General features: G+C 39.5%; 1 protein-coding gene across 1 annotated transcript in view; it reads left to right on the top strand.

Moving 5' to 3' along the window:
* The window catches only part of LOC124616581 (dynein intermediate chain 2, ciliary-like), a 405599-nt gene that overhangs the window by 33401 nt on the left and 351970 nt on the right, over positions 1-20228 (top strand). Inside the window, exons 3-4 of the mRNA XM_047144902.1 lie at positions 1480-1599; positions 17703-17910. Coding sequence (XP_047000858.1) covers positions 1480-1599; positions 17703-17910 — 328 coding nt within the window. The remainder of the gene's footprint in view (positions 1-1479; positions 1600-17702; positions 17911-20228) is intronic.

The following is a 20228-nucleotide window of genomic DNA, read 5'->3' as shown; positions in this document are numbered from 1 at the left end:
TAAGAAGGATTGAGATGCAAGGCTGGAAGTCAGAAATTCCTGGAAGGTTTGGAGAGGGTGATTTTGAGGAAGAGGAGGTGGGTCCTGCTGCGACCGAGGACGGAACTGTTCCAGGCAGGGTTCAATTTGGATAGTGTCTTGGGGAGTTGGATCATTAGGAGTAGGATTAGGATCATTTTTCTTCGTGGCAAAGTGATATTTCCAGCAGAGAGTACGAGTGTAGGACAGTAAATCTTTGACGAGGGCTGTTTGGTTGAATCTGGGAGTGGGGCTGAAGGTGAGGCCTTTGGATAGGACAGAGGTTTCGGATTGGGAGAGAGGTTTGGAGGAAAGGTTAACTACTGAATTAGGGTGTTGTGGTTCCAGATTGTGTTGATTGGAATTTTGAGGTTTTGGAGGGAGTGGAGCTGGAAGTGGGAGATTGAGTAGATGGGAGAGACTGGGTTTGTGTGCAATGAGAGGAGGTTGAGGTTTGCTGGAAAGGTTGTGAAGGGTGAGTGAGTTGCCTTTCCGGAGGTGGAAAACCAGGAGATTGGATAGTTTTTTGAGGTGGAGGGTGGCATGCTGTTCTAATTTATGGTTGGCCTGTAGGAGGATGCTCTGAACAGCCGGTGTGGATGTGGGAGAGGAAAGATTAAGGACTTTTATTAAGGGTAGGAGTTGACGGGTGTGTTCATTGGCTGAGTTGATGTGTAGGTGAAGGATTAGGTGGGTGAGGGCAATGGATTGTTCAGTTTGGAACTGGTGTAGGAGCTGATGGAAAGAAGGGTTGCAGCCAGAGATGGGAACTTTAAGTGTGAGGCCTTTGGGGGTAATGCCAAATGTCAGACAAGCCTGAGAAAATAGAATATGGGAGCGTAATCTGGCTAGGGCGAAGGCATGTTTGCAGAGGGAATGTAAATAAAACTTAATGGGGTCGTTGTGGGGGTCTTTTTGATTCATCTCTTGAACTATACAAGCATTTAAAAAAGTCTTGGAATACTTGTACAATTTTCTCTACAGTGTCATCTGCAACTGGTAGTACATAGTGCCTATGCAACATTTATTTTTGTTTTCTTTCCTTCATAATTTTATTTTTTAATATTACTTAAACTTCTGCATTAGTAATATCAATCATTATAGCAAAGATCAATTGACAGAATGTGAAGGTGAATTTACACAACACAATGTTCTCTTAAATGTACTTTTTCTGTAATTGTGTATATTTTTGATTCCTATTTTCACCTGCATTTGCTTCAAGCATTAGAAGTTTTGACCTGCTGGGAACTTCATATTTCGTTCATTGCTGGTATTTCCCTCTGTTCTTTGGACTGACAAGTTTGTGGATGCCCCTAGGCTGAAACATATGTAGTGACCTTGTGAAACATGCATTTTATGTGCGCCCATTTTGTGCGATTATTATGTCTTCCTCTGTTTATGTATATATTCTGATACATGGCAAAAATTGGATTATGTCTAATACACTTGTATATTCTGCAGAGTGCACGTAAATCACGCCCAGCTATTGTACCTGGTGGGAGGCGTCATGGAAACTCAGGAGTGGCTGTTGGTGCAAAACTGCTGCTGAAACCTGATGATCAGCTGGAACTCACAGACGAGGTAATGTTAGATTTTGTTGAATTTGATACAGTATTAAGTAAAAGTAAGTAGGGGAAATGCAGTACCAGACATCATTGTTAAAGACATCTTTCACAACTGATGATAAAGTTATGGCATGTAAGAATTTATTGAAAACCTTCTCTTTGTTTAATGACAACTTGTGTACTTGAAGTTTTGTTTCCTATATATATTTTTGGTGTTGTAGTAATAAGAACACAGAGCATTGCTATAGTTTCCAGAACTGCTCCAGGGCAGAATGTTCGTCTAGGCTGGTTTCTGGCAGAAGGAATGCCAAATATTTAACATTTAGATGAAGAAAAATATAGGCTCATCTGATACTGACCACCATTCCATATCCACAATTTCTCTAACTGGCAGCAAAATAAGTGAAAAAAATGGAAAAATCCATCATGCGTTCCACCTGTCACTCAGTGGCAATAAAATAATTGGATGTCAATGCATCCAGGGAAGAGACACATTCAGAGATGCTGGCTATTGAGTATAACTGTTAAAAACAAGTATTTCAGTTTTGTGAAGTGGCTGTGTTGCAGACCTCCAGAGTGGCATGCGTTGGAAGCTTTGGGATGGGCCCTCCAGTACCATGGTGAATGCAGAGTCAAGAATGCTTATTCGACAACAAAACTATTTGACGCTTTTGTTATAACGTCAAGTTGAACACATTTATTTCAAAACGGCACAACACATATAAGTCACTGAGCAAATGGACAAAGCAAGACGTGAACACGGTAGCATTCGAAAGAGCACTGAGTCCAAGTCTAGTGGCCGCTGGTTGGCTGGCCGCTTAGGTGGCGCAGCTGCTGCATGGCTGGCAGACAGCGCTGCATTTAGAGGACGCGTGTAATTGCGCGGCGGGACTTTGAATGATCGGCGAGTCACAACAGCTTCCATCCAGGAGGTTGAGGTGCCAGCTACAGCAGTTAGTAGTAGTGAGTGGCATATGCTGAGGCAATGGAATGCTTTGGCATTTTATCAGCGGTTGACGACAATGGTGCCCTAGCAGATGCGTCGGGAGTAAGCTCCACAGTGCAGAGAGAGAGTTTGCTGCTGGTGTAGCATGCTACTGCAGGTGGCCTGAGCTGGCAGGCAGGCGTCTGCCCCAAGTTGAACCCAGGACACTCAGAAACTGGCTTGATTGTCAGGTGATGGCACCTACTGGGCAGGCGTGCCTCAGTGCAATCAGTTCAAAGCCCGGAAGTGGGGCCAGCTGACAGCTCATAGTTCGGGTGGCTTGCGGAGTATGGATGTAGATGTAGATGATGCTGATCTATGCAGCTGTAATAGCTTATCTGAACATTCAACTGATGGTTGGTGTGGAGACAGTGCCAGTTGAAAACACAAAGCTGATGGAATGATCCTAACGTTTGAGCTGGTAGCATGTATGAGGGAAAAGCTTCTGACCCACAGGAGGTTTGTCTAGAGAGTAATGCATTGCTGTTTTTTATTTGTTTTAATTATTGCTCAGATAGGTTCAACAACTTAAAATTCTGTGAAGTATGACACTTGTGCATCAATACATTTTTGCCAGTGTGATTTCCATGCATTGTAAGATTTCTGGAACTCCTCAGTCAGAAATGCTCTCCAGGGAAGCCGTTGAAGTATCTTCCACATTGTCCACTGACTTGAAATGCTTTCCTTTGATGTCTGTTTTCAGCTGAGGAAACAAGAAAAAGTCCATCAGGACCAGATCAGGACTGTGGGATGGCTGTGGCATTGTGTTCACACTGATATGGGGCAGGTAGCCATGAAGAAGAGGCAGTGTGAGCCAGTGCGTTGTCCTGGTGTAGTTACCATGATGCACGGAACTCCTTTTGGATGCGGATGACCCTGTGATTCAGTGCCTGGAGCACTGCCTTGTAAAATAGAGTTTACTAGAAGAGCTGATGCAGATGACGATTATTTTCACATGGGATTTCCTGACTAATGTCTTTCGGGAAAATTCAGCCACTATGTATTTAGAGGTCCTGATGATGAAGTGTATTGTCAAAACTGGTTCCCAGTAAGTTGATGGTAATGTTGAAAATTGTAATAAGTTGTGATGTCCAAGGGAAAATTTTTATAGAATTGTGACTAATAAAAAGGCAACGGACCACAGCCCACATAGAATGGGAGCAATTTTCTACAATGCACTATCCTGTAAACTCAAGAAAGCAATCTAAATATGCTAAATAGTAGACTGGAGCAATTATTAATAGAGAAGTGTTGTTACTCTATAGATGACTTCAAGTTGTAGTGCCATCTTGGAAAACAGTGCAGACATTTGTCTGACAAATGTCTGCATGTGTCTGTGTATGTGCGGATGGATATGTGTGTGTGTGTGCGAGTGTATACCTGTCCTTTTTTTCCCCTAAGGTAAGTCTTTCTGCTCCCGGGATTGGAATGACTCCTTACCCTCTCCCTTAAAACCCATATCCTTTCGTCTTTCCCTCTCCTTCCCTCTTTCCTGGCGAAGCAACCATTGGTTGCGAAAGCTAGAATTTTGTGTGTATGTATGTGTTTGTTTATGTTTCTATCGACTTGCCAGCGCTTTCGTATGGTAAGTCACATCATCATTGTTTTTAAATATATTTTTCCCGCGTGAAATGTTTCCCTCTATTATATTCATAATGTAAATATTTTACTGTATATGTGTAATGTAAGCTAAATTTTCCTGACAATGTCCAAAAACTTTTTGTTATATGGACAGAAAATAAATAATAAATGAATAAATAAAAGGATATTCTCTTACTCTCTGCTCCTTAGAAATAGTTCCATTTTGTATGTCCCCACAAGAGTTTGGATCACCCTGCAAGGGCATGCTATAACCTGTTCCCTCTTGCATTGGCACAGTTCTTTTTCAGCCATTGATGTATGAGTCTTCCTATCTAGCATAAATGGCAGATATTACTTTGTTCTGAAATTTAAAAATGTCCCCAAGTCTCCCATTTCATTGACTAGGAGTGCATTGCATAGCTTTCTCTCTTCTCTGTGTCTGTCTGTTGATATTAGCATGTATGGCAAAGTATGTGCAGACTGCACAGGAGTTATTTGCTCACTTTGGCTTGTAACTTTTCTGTTCTTACCCCTCTGCTGGTAATGGTGGTAAAGCCCTGGCACACTCTGGAAGGGTCGAATATGCGCAATGTGAACGACTGTTGTTTGATTAGGGTGCTGTAACTTCACACTTACTGGTGGGGTCATTGCAACCACTTAGTAATCATCTTGTACTTCGTGCCATACTGTCTATGAGGTTTATGCAAGATTCCCCACTGATACACGGTTTTCCCTCACTCTGTGTTTCGCCATTTCACCTCGTACTTTGATAGACTTATATACTCATGAATTTTTGAGTTGTATGCAGCCACTACATAAGGTAATGGCATATCCCAGTCATTGTGATGACTGTTGACATAGTGATTCAACATCTTCCCTATCATGATATGAACATGTTCTGCGCATCGGGCACAGTCCCTTAACGCATGGTTTTTTACTCTGGTGGGAGGACCCCCCAATCTGCAGTGCTTGTGGCACCCAGATTACTGTCTGCCACATTTTACTTGACTGTCCTTTATTCTCCGACCAGAGGGCGGTGGTTTCCTTGCCACCAGATTTGCCCTCTATTTTGCAAGATGACGCAACAACTGTGGTTAAGGTCTTCCGGTTTTGTGTCCTGTCCAATTTGTTGCCTCGGATTTTAGGGAGAGGATTTTAATGTGCTGCTGGGTGACTGGCTAACCCAGGTTTTAGGTAAGAGGTCCACCAGTCACGATTACCTACTTGTTTCACTTTGATTTCTGTTCTCTTTTCCTTGTGTTCCCTTTCCTTTTTTAGTGCGTTTCTTTTCCTCTTGTTTTGCCTCTGTATGTGAGGATTTGGAACTGCGTCAGGCCTGTGCCTTTTAGCCATTCTCCTTGTTCGCTGTCCGTCTTCGTCCCTTCACCACATGTGTTCCTGTTTCTATGTGTCTGGGCGCTGATGACCACGCTGTTTAGCGCCCGAAAACCTCAAACCACACACACACACAACATGTTCTGTTTTGCTATTTTTGTGTGGGTGTAATGTACTTGCTTTTATTTTATGAATTTGCAACAGATAACAAAGCTGCTTTACCAGTTCTGAGTTGAAGTTTATACCTTGATCTGTACTCAGTGCCTCTGGAGTGATAAACATTAATAGGCAATTTATTAACCACGACACATGCCACTGTGTCAGCTTGTTAATTAAAATAGCTATCATTTCTTGGAAGTACGAAAAGTGATCATTACTGTAAACACATAGAGGTTCCCAGCTGGTGTCTGTCTAAAAGGGCCTAAGATGTCCAGATTGAACATCACAAATGCTTTGCTGATGCTGATAATCTCTGCAGTAGAACACATTGAAGACTTAATTTGGTTCATTGTGTACTTGGTATTTAGTTCATTACAAAGTATTACATGTCCTGCTTACGTTATCACTGCTGATATTGTTCAGATACATATAGTTCTGTTGTTTTACAATTCCTATGCCGTGTTAATACCTAGTCATCTATCTGTTTTAACGTTTCATTTTGCAACACAGCTTTTATCACAATACAAGGTCTGGGTTTTGTTTGTTTGTGTAACACACTGTTGTGCACTTTGAGTTGTCAGTTTATTCAGTATATCAGTGAGCAGCCTTGCTGCTTCTGCAAATTTTGGTACAGACTTTCAGTAATAATTTGCCAGGCATGAAAGACTGCAACTCTTTTTCCATACACACTAGTAGAAAATCGTGTACTGCTTTTATTACCCTTGGGGTCCATTTGGACTCCCTTGTGACTAATTACATGTCATAAATACCGTACTTCTTCCAGATAACATACATTTTAAACTGATTGTTAAATGCACCTTTCTGCAACTGCTTGAACACTTTCCTTGGCCACAGTACATGCTGTTCCATGTTATTTGCAAAGGCTATTATGTAATCTAAATACACCATGCAATGTCTGGCTTTCAATCTTCACAACAGTCTATTAAGAGGCATTGAAATGTGACAAGTGCAAATGGCGTATGCCAGAACTATCCTAACAGGAATGTAAGCGCAGTCGTTGGCTGATCCTATTATCCATATTAGAAAAATATCTACAGTGCCCCAGATTATCCAAGGTTTCCATTACATTCAGGACTGATAAGCATCTCTAATCATACACTTGTTAAAATACCAATAGTCACAGCAAAAGTGTATGTCTTTGTTCCATCCATGGGCATCTGGAGATATTTTTCCAAGAGAAGACAAAATTCTGAATCTGCCCATTTCTTACCTGTTCTGCCTCCATAGCTTTGTGCCCTCTTGCGGGGCACCTGGACTAAGTTCCCAGTACTACCTTGGATTTTTCCTTGGTGTGAGGACTGGATTGGGGTGCACTCAATCTCATGATGCCAATTGAAGAGCTGCCACACAGAGATAGTGGCTTCAAGGTTGGAACATCGACAGGGGTCAGGTGTGCTGACCCCATGCCCCTCAATCGTGCATCCAATGATGCATGACTGAGCAGGACACTGTGGTTGGTTGACTACCGCATATTCCTTAGGGTCTGATTGCAGGTTTCCTTTCTTTTCCCCATTTTTTTTGTGTAAATGATTCGTTGAGTTTGAAAATGTATTGGCTCCCATGAACTAAATTTGACAAAAAGTACACAAAATTTGTTGCACTTAAAATGGTTGTTAGTGATCCAGTCACTATTTTTAACATGAATTACTTTGATATCCAGCCAGTAAGTCTATTCAACTGAATATGCAAAGTACATCTTTTTATGTTATAAATATGAGTGTTACCGTTTTGATTCACTGATCTAAAATTTTATCCTCATATTATTAAATCCAGTGTAATCAGTCAGCTATGAAATAAAGCGAGGAAATATTTATTTTATTTTTATTTATTTATTCCATGTGATCTGACGGTACACAGTGTGTTGCAGATGTCGGAAAATATCATTTAACATTGTTAACATATATTAACGTAGGCCTATAGTATCCTAATGTATTATATTGCTCAATGTTTTCAATTTAACACAAACAGCAAGATTACTGTTCTAAGTTCTCATTTACAGAGTAAAAACAGTGACACAACAAATATGACTTCACGGCTTTGCTAAATTTTATGTTGTCTCGATGGACTTAATACTAGTTGGAAGATTGTTGAGCTGTTGGAGGCCCATGTGGAAAACTCCCTTTTTATACAGTTGAGTGTTTGTACGTATAACATGCAGGTTTGCATTTTTCCTGGTGTTGTGTTCATGTATTTCATTATTTTTTACAACTCTGGGGTCAGTTGGCACTATGTGTTTTCTGAAAAATTTTAGAGTCTCAAGAATGTAAAGGCAAGGCAGTGTAAGGATTTCCAACTTTCTGAAGATGGGTTTGCAGGAGTCTCTGGATTTGCTCCCAGTAATAATCCTCATTGCTCTCTTCTGGATTCTGAATGTGCTCAGAGCAGTTGGAGAATTTCCCCAGAATATTACACCATATTTTAGGTGGGCTTGTATGTAAGAGTAGTATGCACAGGTTAATGTTTTCAGGTTAGCACATGTTTTCAGTACACTCAATGCATAACAGACAGTACAAATCCTGGCATTTACCTTTCCTGTATATGTGTATTCCATTTCAGGTTATCTTGAACCCACAGACTTAGGAACTTGAAAACAGTGTTGGTATCTATTGACTGGTTATTTATAGTGACAAATGGCTGAGAGGAATTTGCATTTTGTGTTGTGTGGAAGTTCATGGAAGCTGTCTTTTTGGTGTTGATAGTTAATCTGTCGATTTTTGCCCAGTTGCTGAGTTGATCAGTAGGCAGTTCACAGCTTTTTGCACAGTCTCTGTATTCTCCCCTTTGAGGAGTACAGTTGTGTCATCAGCAAATATTATTGTTTTGTGTGCATCAACATTCAGGCTCAAGTCATTAATATACAGGAGGAAAAGTAGGAGTCCCAATACTGAGCCCTGTGGAACACCTTGCTTTACAGTTTTATTACTTGATAGTATTTCGGTTATTGAGTTGCTTTGTCTATTAGTATATTTCATGCTGACTCTCTGCATCCGATTGGTTAGGAATGTAGCAATCCAGTTGTTTACAATTCCTCTGATACCGTAGTGTTCTAATTTTTCCAGTAATATTTTGTGGTCAAAAGCCTTTGACAGATCCAGAAATATGCCTGTTATGGGTTGTTTTCTGTCTAACAGTTCTAAAAGCGTGTTTATGCAATCATATACTGCAGTTTCAGTAGATTTGTTGCTTCTGAACCCATGTTGAGCTAAACTTAGTAAATATTTTTTTTCAATGAAGTCCATCATTTTTTTGGACATTATTTTTTCAAAACCTTTAGAAAACCAGGATGAGATTGAGATAGGCCTGTAGTTATTCATATCTTTATTATCACCTTTTTTGAAGACAGGAATTACTTTAGAAAGTTTCAGAGCTTCAGGGAAGATACCTGCCTGGAGAGAACAGTCACAGAGGTGAGTAAATGGTTCAGCAATTGTGTGTTCACAATTTTTGATTACAGCTGCTGGGATACCATCAATTCCAGCTGAATATGAATTTTTTAACTGTCTGAGGGCTTTTGCAACATCATTTTCAGTGACTTTGGTAATGAAAATTGACTCCGCACATGTGTGATATTTTTGGCTTGCTGGTTGGTAATTTGTGTTAGGATTATTTTGGACCAGTTTTTCAGCTATGCTTGTAAAGAAATTGTTGAAAGAGTTCACCACAACTTCGGGATTAGATATAGATTCATTGTTGAGTTTGATTTCTAAGTTCATGTGTGAAGCTTTCATTTCCCCTCTTTCCCTTTTTATGATATTCCACATTGCTTTTACTTTATTGCTGCATTTGTCAATGTACTCATCATTCTGCATCCTTTTTGCTTGTCTTATCACTCTTCTTAGGATACATGTGTAGTTTTTATAGTATTCTGTTAGTTGGGGGAGTCACTACTTTGTTTACATAACATGTGGAGTATTCTTTTATGTTTGCAAGAGATTTTTATAGCTGGTGTAATCCAACTCTTGTTTCTATTGTTATTATTTATTCTTACTGGTTTTTGCAGAAAGGCCTCTTCAAAGTGGTGGATCATTTTGTCAAGAAATATGTTGAATTTCATGTTGACATCATTGGCTGTGTACATCTCTGTCCACTTTTCTTTACTAAGGAGGGCATTTAGCTTGTTCAAGTTCTCTTGGGTGAAAAACCTTCGTAAAGTTTTTGGTGGGACTGGGTTTGAGGTATCTTTGCTAACATCGACCTTTAGAATGACAGCTTGGTGGTCGCTGAATCCTGCATTGTATACTTCTAGAGTTGTGTTAAGTTTATTTCTATTTGCAAAAATTTGACCTAGAGCTGTCTTGGATGTGGGTGTTATTCTAGTGGGCTCGTTTACAAGGCCATGCAGATTATAAGTTTTTGCAATGTTAATCAATGTTTCCCTGTTTCTGTTGTGGGTGAGAAAGTCTATATTAAAGTCACCACATATAATCACATCCTGTTTCCACTGACTTATTTTGGATAAAAACAAGGCCATTTGTAACAGAAAATCATTAATACTACTGGAGGGTGGATGGTAAATTGTAGCTAAAATTAGATTTAGATCAGTAAGCTTTATGGGTGCACATTCAAAAATCTTATCTGTTCCTATTTCCTTTAGGGTAGGAAGTGGGCTATATTCAATGTGTTGTTTGATGAAGATGGCAACCCCACCATGTCCATCATTTTATCTGGATTAGTGTTCACACAATTTCAAGTTGGGTAGTGAGATTAGTTTAACCACATCAGTGCAGAGCCAGTGCTCTGCTAGGCATACTACTGAGATATCACTGAGTTCACTGGTCAGCAAAATGCTTAAGTCATCAGTTTTGTTGCTCAAGGATTGGAAATTGTGATAATAGATTTTCAGGTCTGAGTGGGGTTTACTCAGGGGGCTCGAAGTCATATTTACTGTGTCACTGACCTTTAGTTTAAATTGTGCTGTATTCCAGGTATGTTGACTTCTGAGCAGTTGTGCTGGTTCTGTTGGTCGTCCTTGGCAGCCATCTCATCTTCCAGGTGGGCCTGAAAAGTATCCACATGCACTTCACATTGTTGAGGCATCACATTGACTTTTTGGAGGGATGTCTCGATAATGTTCACCATCACATTATTGATCCTTTCAGGGGACAGGGGGTTTGTGTTTCGTCTCTGTGACTTTGTGACCCATTTGTCTAGTGTAGTTTGCACAGTATGGCCACTATTACTCTTTTTTATTTCCCTTCTTATTTGTCTTTATCCAATTGCTTATTAGCGTATGTTTATGGTTTCTGACTTTTGGTTTCTTATTGTCTGCCATAGTTGTCAGGAAAGCCAGTCTATTGCAGATAATCTCCTTGCCACATTTGTTTAGGTGTAAGCCATGTGTTGTGAAGTGGTTTCTGGCTAGTCTCTCTATTTCAAAGTTCACAGCAATTCTTTCTTTGTATGCATGTTTAGCTAAATTCAGAGCCAGTATCAGGTGGAGGTTTGCAGTATTAATTTTACTATTTAAATTCTGAACATCATATCTCCTGGGTATAGGATGGATAATGATATTCATTTTGTGACTTAGAGTGTGTATTGGTTCCAATGGTTCTACCACATGCTTCAACATTAGATCGAGAGGTTTGTCTATGTCGTTAGAACCCCCTATTACAATCAAAGTATCACGTGTACTGAGGCTTCTTGTCAAATTTTCTGCATTTTTTATCACTTCTTTTAGTGGGGCGCCAGGTTTTACTGTGCATTTTACCTGGTAAGAGGGCCCTAGTTTGTCTTGCAGTATTTGAGCACAGTCTCTTCCATGACTGTCACTTAATATTAGTACTTTCATTTTTTCCGAGATTTTCTTGCTATGTAACGTTCTGGAATTTCTTTCGTTTTTGTCCTGCACATATATTGGTGCTTGAGAGATTATGTTCGTCGGCGGATTATTCATACACTTTGTGGCGGATTGTTCACTTTGGGTTAATTTTTGCGTAAGATATTGTGCAAAGTTAGGCTGTAAATTGACCTTGCTAGCATCTTGCACCCGGTGGTTATCAGTAGTTACACTTTTAAAATCACTTTCTGATCCATTTCACTTAGGCATACCCCCACATTAGCTTTGTTTTCCGTTGCAGTTTGTTTACATGCAGATTTTACAGGGCTACTATCACACGTGGCGCTAGACAGCACACGATTTCTGAGCATTGCATTCTGAGCACGATTTATGGCTTGACTATTTCTCGTAGTACGTTGTCCCGTCAAACGCCAGTTTTTGTTACCGATATTTACGTTCGGTGTGCGGATAACGAGTTCATTGTTCGTGGTTTTATTGGTTACTGCCAGTTCAAGTTCATTACACTTCACTAATAGTTCATGATACTTCACCAGTAGGCTTTCAAGCTTCAGGTTGAGGTCCATTATTTCTTGTTTCAATGACGTTATTATGTGATCCTGCGTTTTTAGAGTATTGTTTACTTTGGATTCAGTTGCTTGTATGATGCACTGGCGGCATGTCCACTGTTCTTCACTGTTAAAGTATTTCAGGTTAACTTTGACGCATTTTTCGTGGTACCAGTAATTACAGTTAATACACAGAATACCTCGTATAACTCTTTTTGAACATATTTTGCACTAAAATATATTTGTAGGTCCATGATGGAAATGAAAATTAAACACCTGAAACAGAAAAAAGCGAGAACAATAGAGAAAATCCTGTTGAATGTTAACAAAAATAGACAACATTAATACTTCTCAAAGTGGGGTAACAGGTGTAAACTTTGAAAGAAGACAGATTTTGTATCATCTACTTCATTCTCTCAGCTTACAAAACAAATCTCATCACACTGGGGGACTTATTTCATCACTGTCATGCTTCGCATTTTTTGTATTGACTGGCATAACTAAAATTGAACAAAAAGTGTGTATAAAACTACATTTTTTGGCTTGGTGAGGTAAAGTGTAGACTAGGGCCTATAACTGATTATTTCAACATGAGATATCTTCCAAAACCAAATCTCAAATTGGCCAGCAGAATTGACTTTTTTAACAGTCTAGGATTGAACCAAGTAAATCTTTACATCTCCAGGTTGTCAGACAATTGTGCAGTCATACCAATTGAATAGCACAATTGGTAGCTCTGTGACTGCAAATAGTGCTGTGTTATACCCTGTAGGATGAAGGAGGCTTCAGTTCCTCATGAGGATATCTTTTCAACCTTGAAATTGTACATTTTTTCTTTTTCTTCTAGTGTATAAATAGGATTTTCTGTTTTGATTGAAGCATTTGGACCTATATGTAAAGCACAAGCAACTGTGTTCTTCAGATCCTACTGCAGTAGTTCTGTGAAAAACTGAATATAGGATTTGCAAGCCCATCATGGGTCTTCTTTGTCCATTGATGAACAATAAACTATTACTGCGATTCCACTGGACAACCCGAGGAGAGGGGGTGTTCTTGAAGAAGCTGATGATGGATGATGGATCGGTTTGTGCTGCTGCTGTGTTTATGTTGTGCTAGGAACCTGCACAACAGGAGTTGGACTGGTCCCTTCTTGCTCCTCAGTATGGGCTGTGCAAGGGAGAGGCAAAGAGAAGATTGAAAACACTATTTAACCACTTTGCTGTAAAAAATTGCATCCATTGTGACTGCAAAATAGTGCCGAAACTGGTACCGCACCAGCAGAAATCCCATACATATAGTCATAGCTAAAGTCATGGTACTTCCCATTGTGCCAGGAAATGTTAATCTGCGAATTAGTAACATCGAAGATGATAGAAATTTTAGGGAATTTTGGAAAGAATAAAAAGCCCATGCCTAGATTCCAGGAGAGGGCAAGTGACTCCCCCCCCCCCCCCCCCCCCTCCCCTCCTCCTCTCCTGTGGTTCTGTTCCATCTACACTTGGGATGATTATCACTGGCACTCCCCAGGGACTGGTACTTTCCTCAATAATACCTGCTTGTGGGTGTTGTTTGATAAGTTGTTCTGTCACTGGTTCCAGGTGATGTGGTTTACTGTACAGTTTATTATACACAGTCAGTTCATTGCCAGTTGGAACTCTCTCACTGGGGTCACTGGCAATGACCCACGAGGATTAAAAAGATCCTCATCATCTAGCAATAACTGCTCTGTCACTATTTTCTGTGCTCCTTCCAAGTCCACTACCTTCTTCCATAAACTGACAGCTTACTTAAGCTTAGGACCTGAATTTGTTCTGTCTAAGTGATCCTCCTGAAAGATCTCAGAATTGGGGACCATGTCTATGGTCCAAAAATTATCTAACCTGACAGGAGCTACCTGTTCACCATCTGAGTGCTGTATGTGAACAACACTTCTGTATTTGAAACATCATGCTTAATGTATTTTTTTATTAATGTCTATGGTCCCAAAATTATCTAACCTGACAGGAGCTACCTGTTCACCATCTAAGTGCTGTATGTGAACAACACTTCTGTATTTGAAACATCATGCTTAATGTATTTTTTATTAATTTCTTCTACTGGATCCACTACATACATTCTGGGGACTCTAAATACATAACATGAAGGTGTTTAGAATGCAAAAAAGAGCTCTAAGAATAGTTTGTGGATTTAAAGAGATGGAGTCCTGTAAATCTCATTTTACTGAGTTTGGTGTTCTGAATGTTCCCAGCTTGTTCATCTATGAAACTATCTTGCTCACTAGAATCTACCTCTTGAAAACAGGCAAACTACTACAAAACAAAAATGTACACAACTGTTGTATCAGAGGGAAATCATTCACCAATAATATCACAGAACTACATCATAACAGAGAAGCATAATTAACATTGGTGTAATAATACACAATAAGATACCAGAGGAAATAAAAATCGCTATGTATCCAAAATTTAAAACTGAACTGAAGGCATTTCTAACAAAGCATTGTTCCTGTTCCATAAAAGAATTTCTGAATATATAACAAAAAAAGTTACTTAAAAGTTAAATTGTAAGAATATGTACCTAATTTTAATTTGCTACTATTTGCTAAGGGTATGTATTACTTCAACTTTTCATTGACTTGTCCAATATCAATTGTACAATTTGTGCTGTATGATATAACTGGACCAATAAAAAAATCAGTCAATACAATACTTTTACTGGCAGATTGGTTCCTACAGTGACCCACAGCAGTTTTCTGGTACATTGCAGTACATTAGCACACAAACATTGCGCCAGGGATGTATCTCGCGATGGCATGGCACTGTCAGTGGTTTACCCCAGATTGAGTGATGTCCCATTAAGTTCTACCATGTACTGATCAAGGTCAATTTTATATGGTGTTCAAGCAAGAAATGTAACCCTAAGATCGAGCAGTAACCATTGCCTACTTTAGGCATAACTTCCATTGAACCCCAGAATTTTTTTTGCCCAACTCAAAACCTCAGTACTGGTGAACCAGCAAACACACATCATTTTCACCCACTCCACTCAATCTATATTGTGGTGGGCCCAACTGTCTTTTCCCCATGGGGACCAAATTTGTCATGGATACCTGCGTTCTCTTGTCCAACAAAAATGTATGCTTCCTGCCATCCAGGAAGCTATCTAAACAACATTTTCCTGTGTTTATATTCACTGGGAGCACTGTGTGGCCTCTCTAGAGACCGCATTGCGAATGTGTGGGAAGCTGTGGGATGTGTTCTCTGGTACTGAAAATGGGTCCAGAATCGAGAATGCTTACTCAACAACACCATTCTTTTCTGCAGACTAGGTGCTGACCATAGCGGCTAGTAGCAGCTGTTGATATAGTGGGATGCTATGGCAGCATAATAATGGTTAACAATGGTGGTGCCATACCTGATGCAGTGAGGCTGTGCAGTTGAGCCAGTGTACACTGCACACAGCCCAAGATGATTGACCGAAAACTGCAGATGCGTGAAGTTAAAACCAGGACCCTCAGAGACTAGTCAGAATGTCAGGTGATGGCACCCTTTCGGTGAGCGCACCTCGTTGGATCCATTTCATAGCCCAGAACTGTGAGGGTCAGGTGATGGCTGATAGTCTAGAGGCCTCATGTAGCTGGTGATGCTGCTTGATCTAGCTGTAATAGCTTAGCTGCTCATTCAATTGATGACTGAAATGGAGACTGTGCCAGTTGAATTTACAGAGCTGATGGAATGGTGCTAATGGCTGAGCTGGTAGCATATCTACTCGTTTCAGTGAGGGATGTTGTGTTAGGAGCTAGGTTCCTGTCACATAGTTGGCTGTGGAAACTCTGCTTTGTGCTATAACATGCTAACGATAGAATGCCACATTGCAAAATTATGTCAGTGGCTGAACCCACAAATTCATTTGTCATTTGTGATGATCTGCCTGCAGTCAGTGCCTTCTCTGCATGATAATAATGGGAATATTATCGATGACATTGCTGTTACAGCAGAGTTGCTAAACACAGCCTTTCGAAATTCCTTCACCCAAAAGACGAAGCAAATATTCCACAATTTTAATCAAGAATGGCAGCCAACATCAGTAAGTTAGAAGTAGATATGCTCAGAGTGGCAAAGCAACTTAAATCATTTAATAAAAGCAAGTCTTCTAGTCCAGATGGTGTGCCAATTAGGTTCCTTTCATAGTATGCTGAAGCAATAGCTCTGTACTTAATAGTCATATACAAATGCTCACTCAATGAAAAATCCATACCCAAAGACTGGGAAGTTGCATATGTCACACCAATATTCAAGCAAGGCAATAGGAGTAATCCACCAGATTACTAGCCCTTATCATTAACTTTGATATGCAGGAGGATTTTAGAACATATATTGTGCCTGAACATTATGAATTACCTTGAAGAGGACGATCTATTGGCACATAGTCAACAGGGATTTAGAAAACATTGTTGTTGTGAAACACAACTGGCTCTTTGCTCACACAAAGTGTTGAGTGCTTTTTATAAAGGATTTCAAATTGGTTCCCTGTTTCTAGCTTTTCAGAAGGTTTTTGACTCCATACCTCACAAGCAGCTTCTAATCAAATTGTGTGCCTATGGAATACCATCTCAGTTATGCAACTGGATTCATGATTTCTTTCCAGAAAGGTCACAGTTCATAGCAATGGAAGGAAGGTCATCGAGTAACACAGAAGTGATTCCTGGTGTTCCCCAAGGTAGTGTTCTAGGCTCTCTGTTGTTCCTTACCTATATAAATGATTTAGGAGACAATATAAGCAGCTGTCTTATGTTGTTTGCAGATGATGCTCTCGTTTATCATCTGGTAAAGTTATCAGATGATCAAAACGAATTGCAAAATGATTTAGATAAGGTACCTGGATGGTGCAAAAATTGACAATTGACGCTAAATAACAAACAGTATGAGGTCATCCATATTAGTGCTAAAAGGAATCTGTTAAACTTTGGTTACATGTTAAATCAGTCAAATCTGAAGGCCATAAATTCAACTAAATACCTAGAAATTACAATTACGAACAACTTAAACTGGAAAGAGCACATAGAAAATGTTATGGGGAAGCCAAACCAAAGACTGCATTTTATTGGCAGAATACTTAGAAGATGCAACAGACCTGCTAAAGAGACTGCCTACACTATGCTTGTCCATCCTGTTTTGGAGTACTGTTGTGCATTGTGGAATACATACTATATAGGATTAATGGAGTACTTCAAGAAAATTCAAAGAAGGGCAGCTTATTTTGTATTATTGAGAAATGGGGAAAGAGTGTAATGGAGATGAGACAAGATTTTGGGTGGAATCAACTTTCTTCTCCAAATGCGAAAATATTTTGTTGATACCAACCTACATAGGGAGAAATGGTCATCATAATAAAGTACGGGAAATCAGTTCTTGCACTGAAAGACATAAGTATTCATTTTTGCCACACGTTGTTCAAGAGTGGAATACCAAAGAATTATTGTGAAGTCTGGCTGTTACAAAGTGCTCTGATATTTCACACTTGCCCATTCTGCAATACATTACGGTGTCTGATGGCATCACAGCTGAGTGCTATTCCAAACTGTCACATTGCTGTCTCTCCAAAATAGTAGATAGCTGAGATTCAATTGCACAGAGTGTATTGTGTTCCACCATGTCTGTTTCTCATTTATTGTATCAACTTATTTTTCTTACCAGGAACTCAAAGATGAGGTGACCCGTGTTCTAACATCAAATCATGCACAAATTGTGACAGACCTTGTGGAATACAGCTACAAAGAAGGCCGCTATGTTGTACTTCCTTCTACAGGAGCAACCTTCATTATATTCAGAACTGAAGGCACAATTTTACACAAAGATTCAGACGAAGCCCGCCAACAACTGTTTGGAGAAGGTGGTGGGTTTGGTAAGCTATCTTTGCTAAATTATATGTAATAAATGGAAAATGTTTTATAAAAAGCAAACAGTTAGTTATATGGTAGTGTAGATTCCACATCCTCTAACTGCATTGCCGTATGGTGTCAGAATATTTTCTTGTATCTGCCTTTGAAGAGGGTGACATTGTCAAACAGCATTAACTGGCTATAAAATCTATTTATTCCTGTCAATCTCTTCTGTGAGTATGTCATTTTTCTCATAGAATACAATCATATTTGTCCTTAAATTCAAGTTACCACATTCATGTTTTCTATTCATAGTACTGCTTTACTCATTACATGTAGAACTAAGTGAGCAGACATACAAATACCTGAGATAGAGATCAGCTATATACTAAATAAAACTCACTGTAAAATTTCTAGTCATCCAGATGAATAACAAACTGAGATGGCACCTCACTGTAGCTAAGTCCACACACACATGACCACCATCTCCGGCAGCACAAACTGCAACTGGACTGCCAACGGACACAGCAGGGCATCAGGAGGCTTTGGGGTAGGGAGATGGAGAGGGAAGAAGGGGGGTGGGATCACAGCACAAAAAAGGGGAGGAGCAGGGAAAGGTGTGTGGGTGCAGTGGCAGAGGTAGGCACATGAAGATGGTGGGAGACAAGGATAGGGAGAAGTTGACAGGACAGAGAGGGTGAAAACTGTTTTTTACAGTAAGTAGCAAGCTATCTTTTCCCTACATTGTTTGTATTCTAACCTGGATTTTCCGTTATTTGATTGTACTAGCAGTTCGTGACAGTATGACTCGAACCTATATTTCTTGCCTTTCATGAGCTGTTGCTTTAACCGTTAGGCTATCCACACATGCATCTCTGACTGACCCAAACTTCCATATGTCACAACTAGACCTTGGTCATCCACTCCCACACCAGTGAGAAAGAGACAATGAGGAATCGAGACCTATGATGTTATCATCTCTCGCCCACCCCAGTGTGTAGTATTTACTTGCATGTTTGGATGAACAGACATTGTTGATGCTAGTCAACCACCCAAAATTACTTTGAAATAAAGTTGCTGAAAGCAAATAACTTGGCTTCAGCTATTTTAGGTATTAATGTACTATCTATTGGTGGCATGAAAATTTGGGCCAGATTGCGACTTGGACCCATATTTCCCTCTTATTGTGAGTGGTCACCTTAACCTTTAGGCTATTCATTTACATTTCCAGGACCAACCCAAACTCCCATATGTCACACTGTTTACATTTTTATACCATAGTCTACATTTACCACTAAATGCTTGCAGCTGTTGCACCATTCCTCATTAGTCTCATCCTCAAGGTAAGTGTGGGAACACAAAGTAAAATTGCGAGTATTCAGTGATGAATGTAGGCAGCCATGGTCTAAGGATGTAGATGTGTGACATACAGAAGTTTGGTTCGTTGTGGGCAGCATGCATGGGTAGCCTAATGGTTAAGACGACTGCTCACTATAGGCGGGAAATCTGGGTTTGAGTTCTGATCCTGCACAAATTTTCATATATCATCAATAGGTAGTACATCTATATCTAATATAGATGGAGCAAAGTCAGTCACATATTCAGTGCATTTATTTTTAAGTAATTTTGGATGGCTATCATCAACAATGTCTGTTCATCCAGACATACAAGAAAGCAAGAAATGTTTGTTTTACACAAATGTGCACTGAAAGTATTATGTAACGTTGATAACTGCACATCTTACAAAAGCCTCTTCAGGAATCTTTGTATTTTTACACTTATTTGGCACTCCCTAGTGATGTGTGTTGTTAACAACAATAGGAATTTGAATGAAATATAAAATGAAGAACCAGAGTACTAGAAATAAAAAATAACTTTTGTAGAGACAGTGCATCCCTTTTTAAGGGAAATAGTAATTTTCCAAATATTCAGAACTAAAGTAAAAGAGTATTGTTATTAGGCAGTCACATAATGTGTCAAATATTTTGAATATGGAACATAAATACCACTTAAAACAATTTTCGTTGAAGTTCTGAAGCTTCAGCTCTACTGACATATGGATAACATATGGTTTTCCTTGTAAAATGTCATGAGTACTGGTACATAGTTTGAAGTATTAGACAGTCAGTGGTTCAGATAGTCAATGGCTGATCTGGACCTGATTGTAAAATGTTAATAAAATAAGCTAACCATTTATGTAAAGTTCGCAGAAAAAAAAGTATTATTTCATAGAATCATAAACACCCACTCGGTTTAGAGAGAAATTATGGGAAGAATGCTTGTGAAAAATTTATAAAGCAGATAAAATAGATGGAAAACTTAATTCTTCCTCAAACATTTC

Source organism: Schistocerca americana, chromosome 5 (genome assembly GCF_021461395.2).
Source record: "Schistocerca americana isolate TAMUIC-IGC-003095 chromosome 5, iqSchAmer2.1, whole genome shotgun sequence".
Classification (NCBI taxonomy): Eukaryota; Metazoa; Arthropoda; class Insecta; order Orthoptera; family Acrididae; genus Schistocerca; species Schistocerca americana.
The sequence above is the reverse complement of the archived record's forward strand: the minus strand, read 5'-3'. Positions and strand labels throughout refer to the sequence as shown.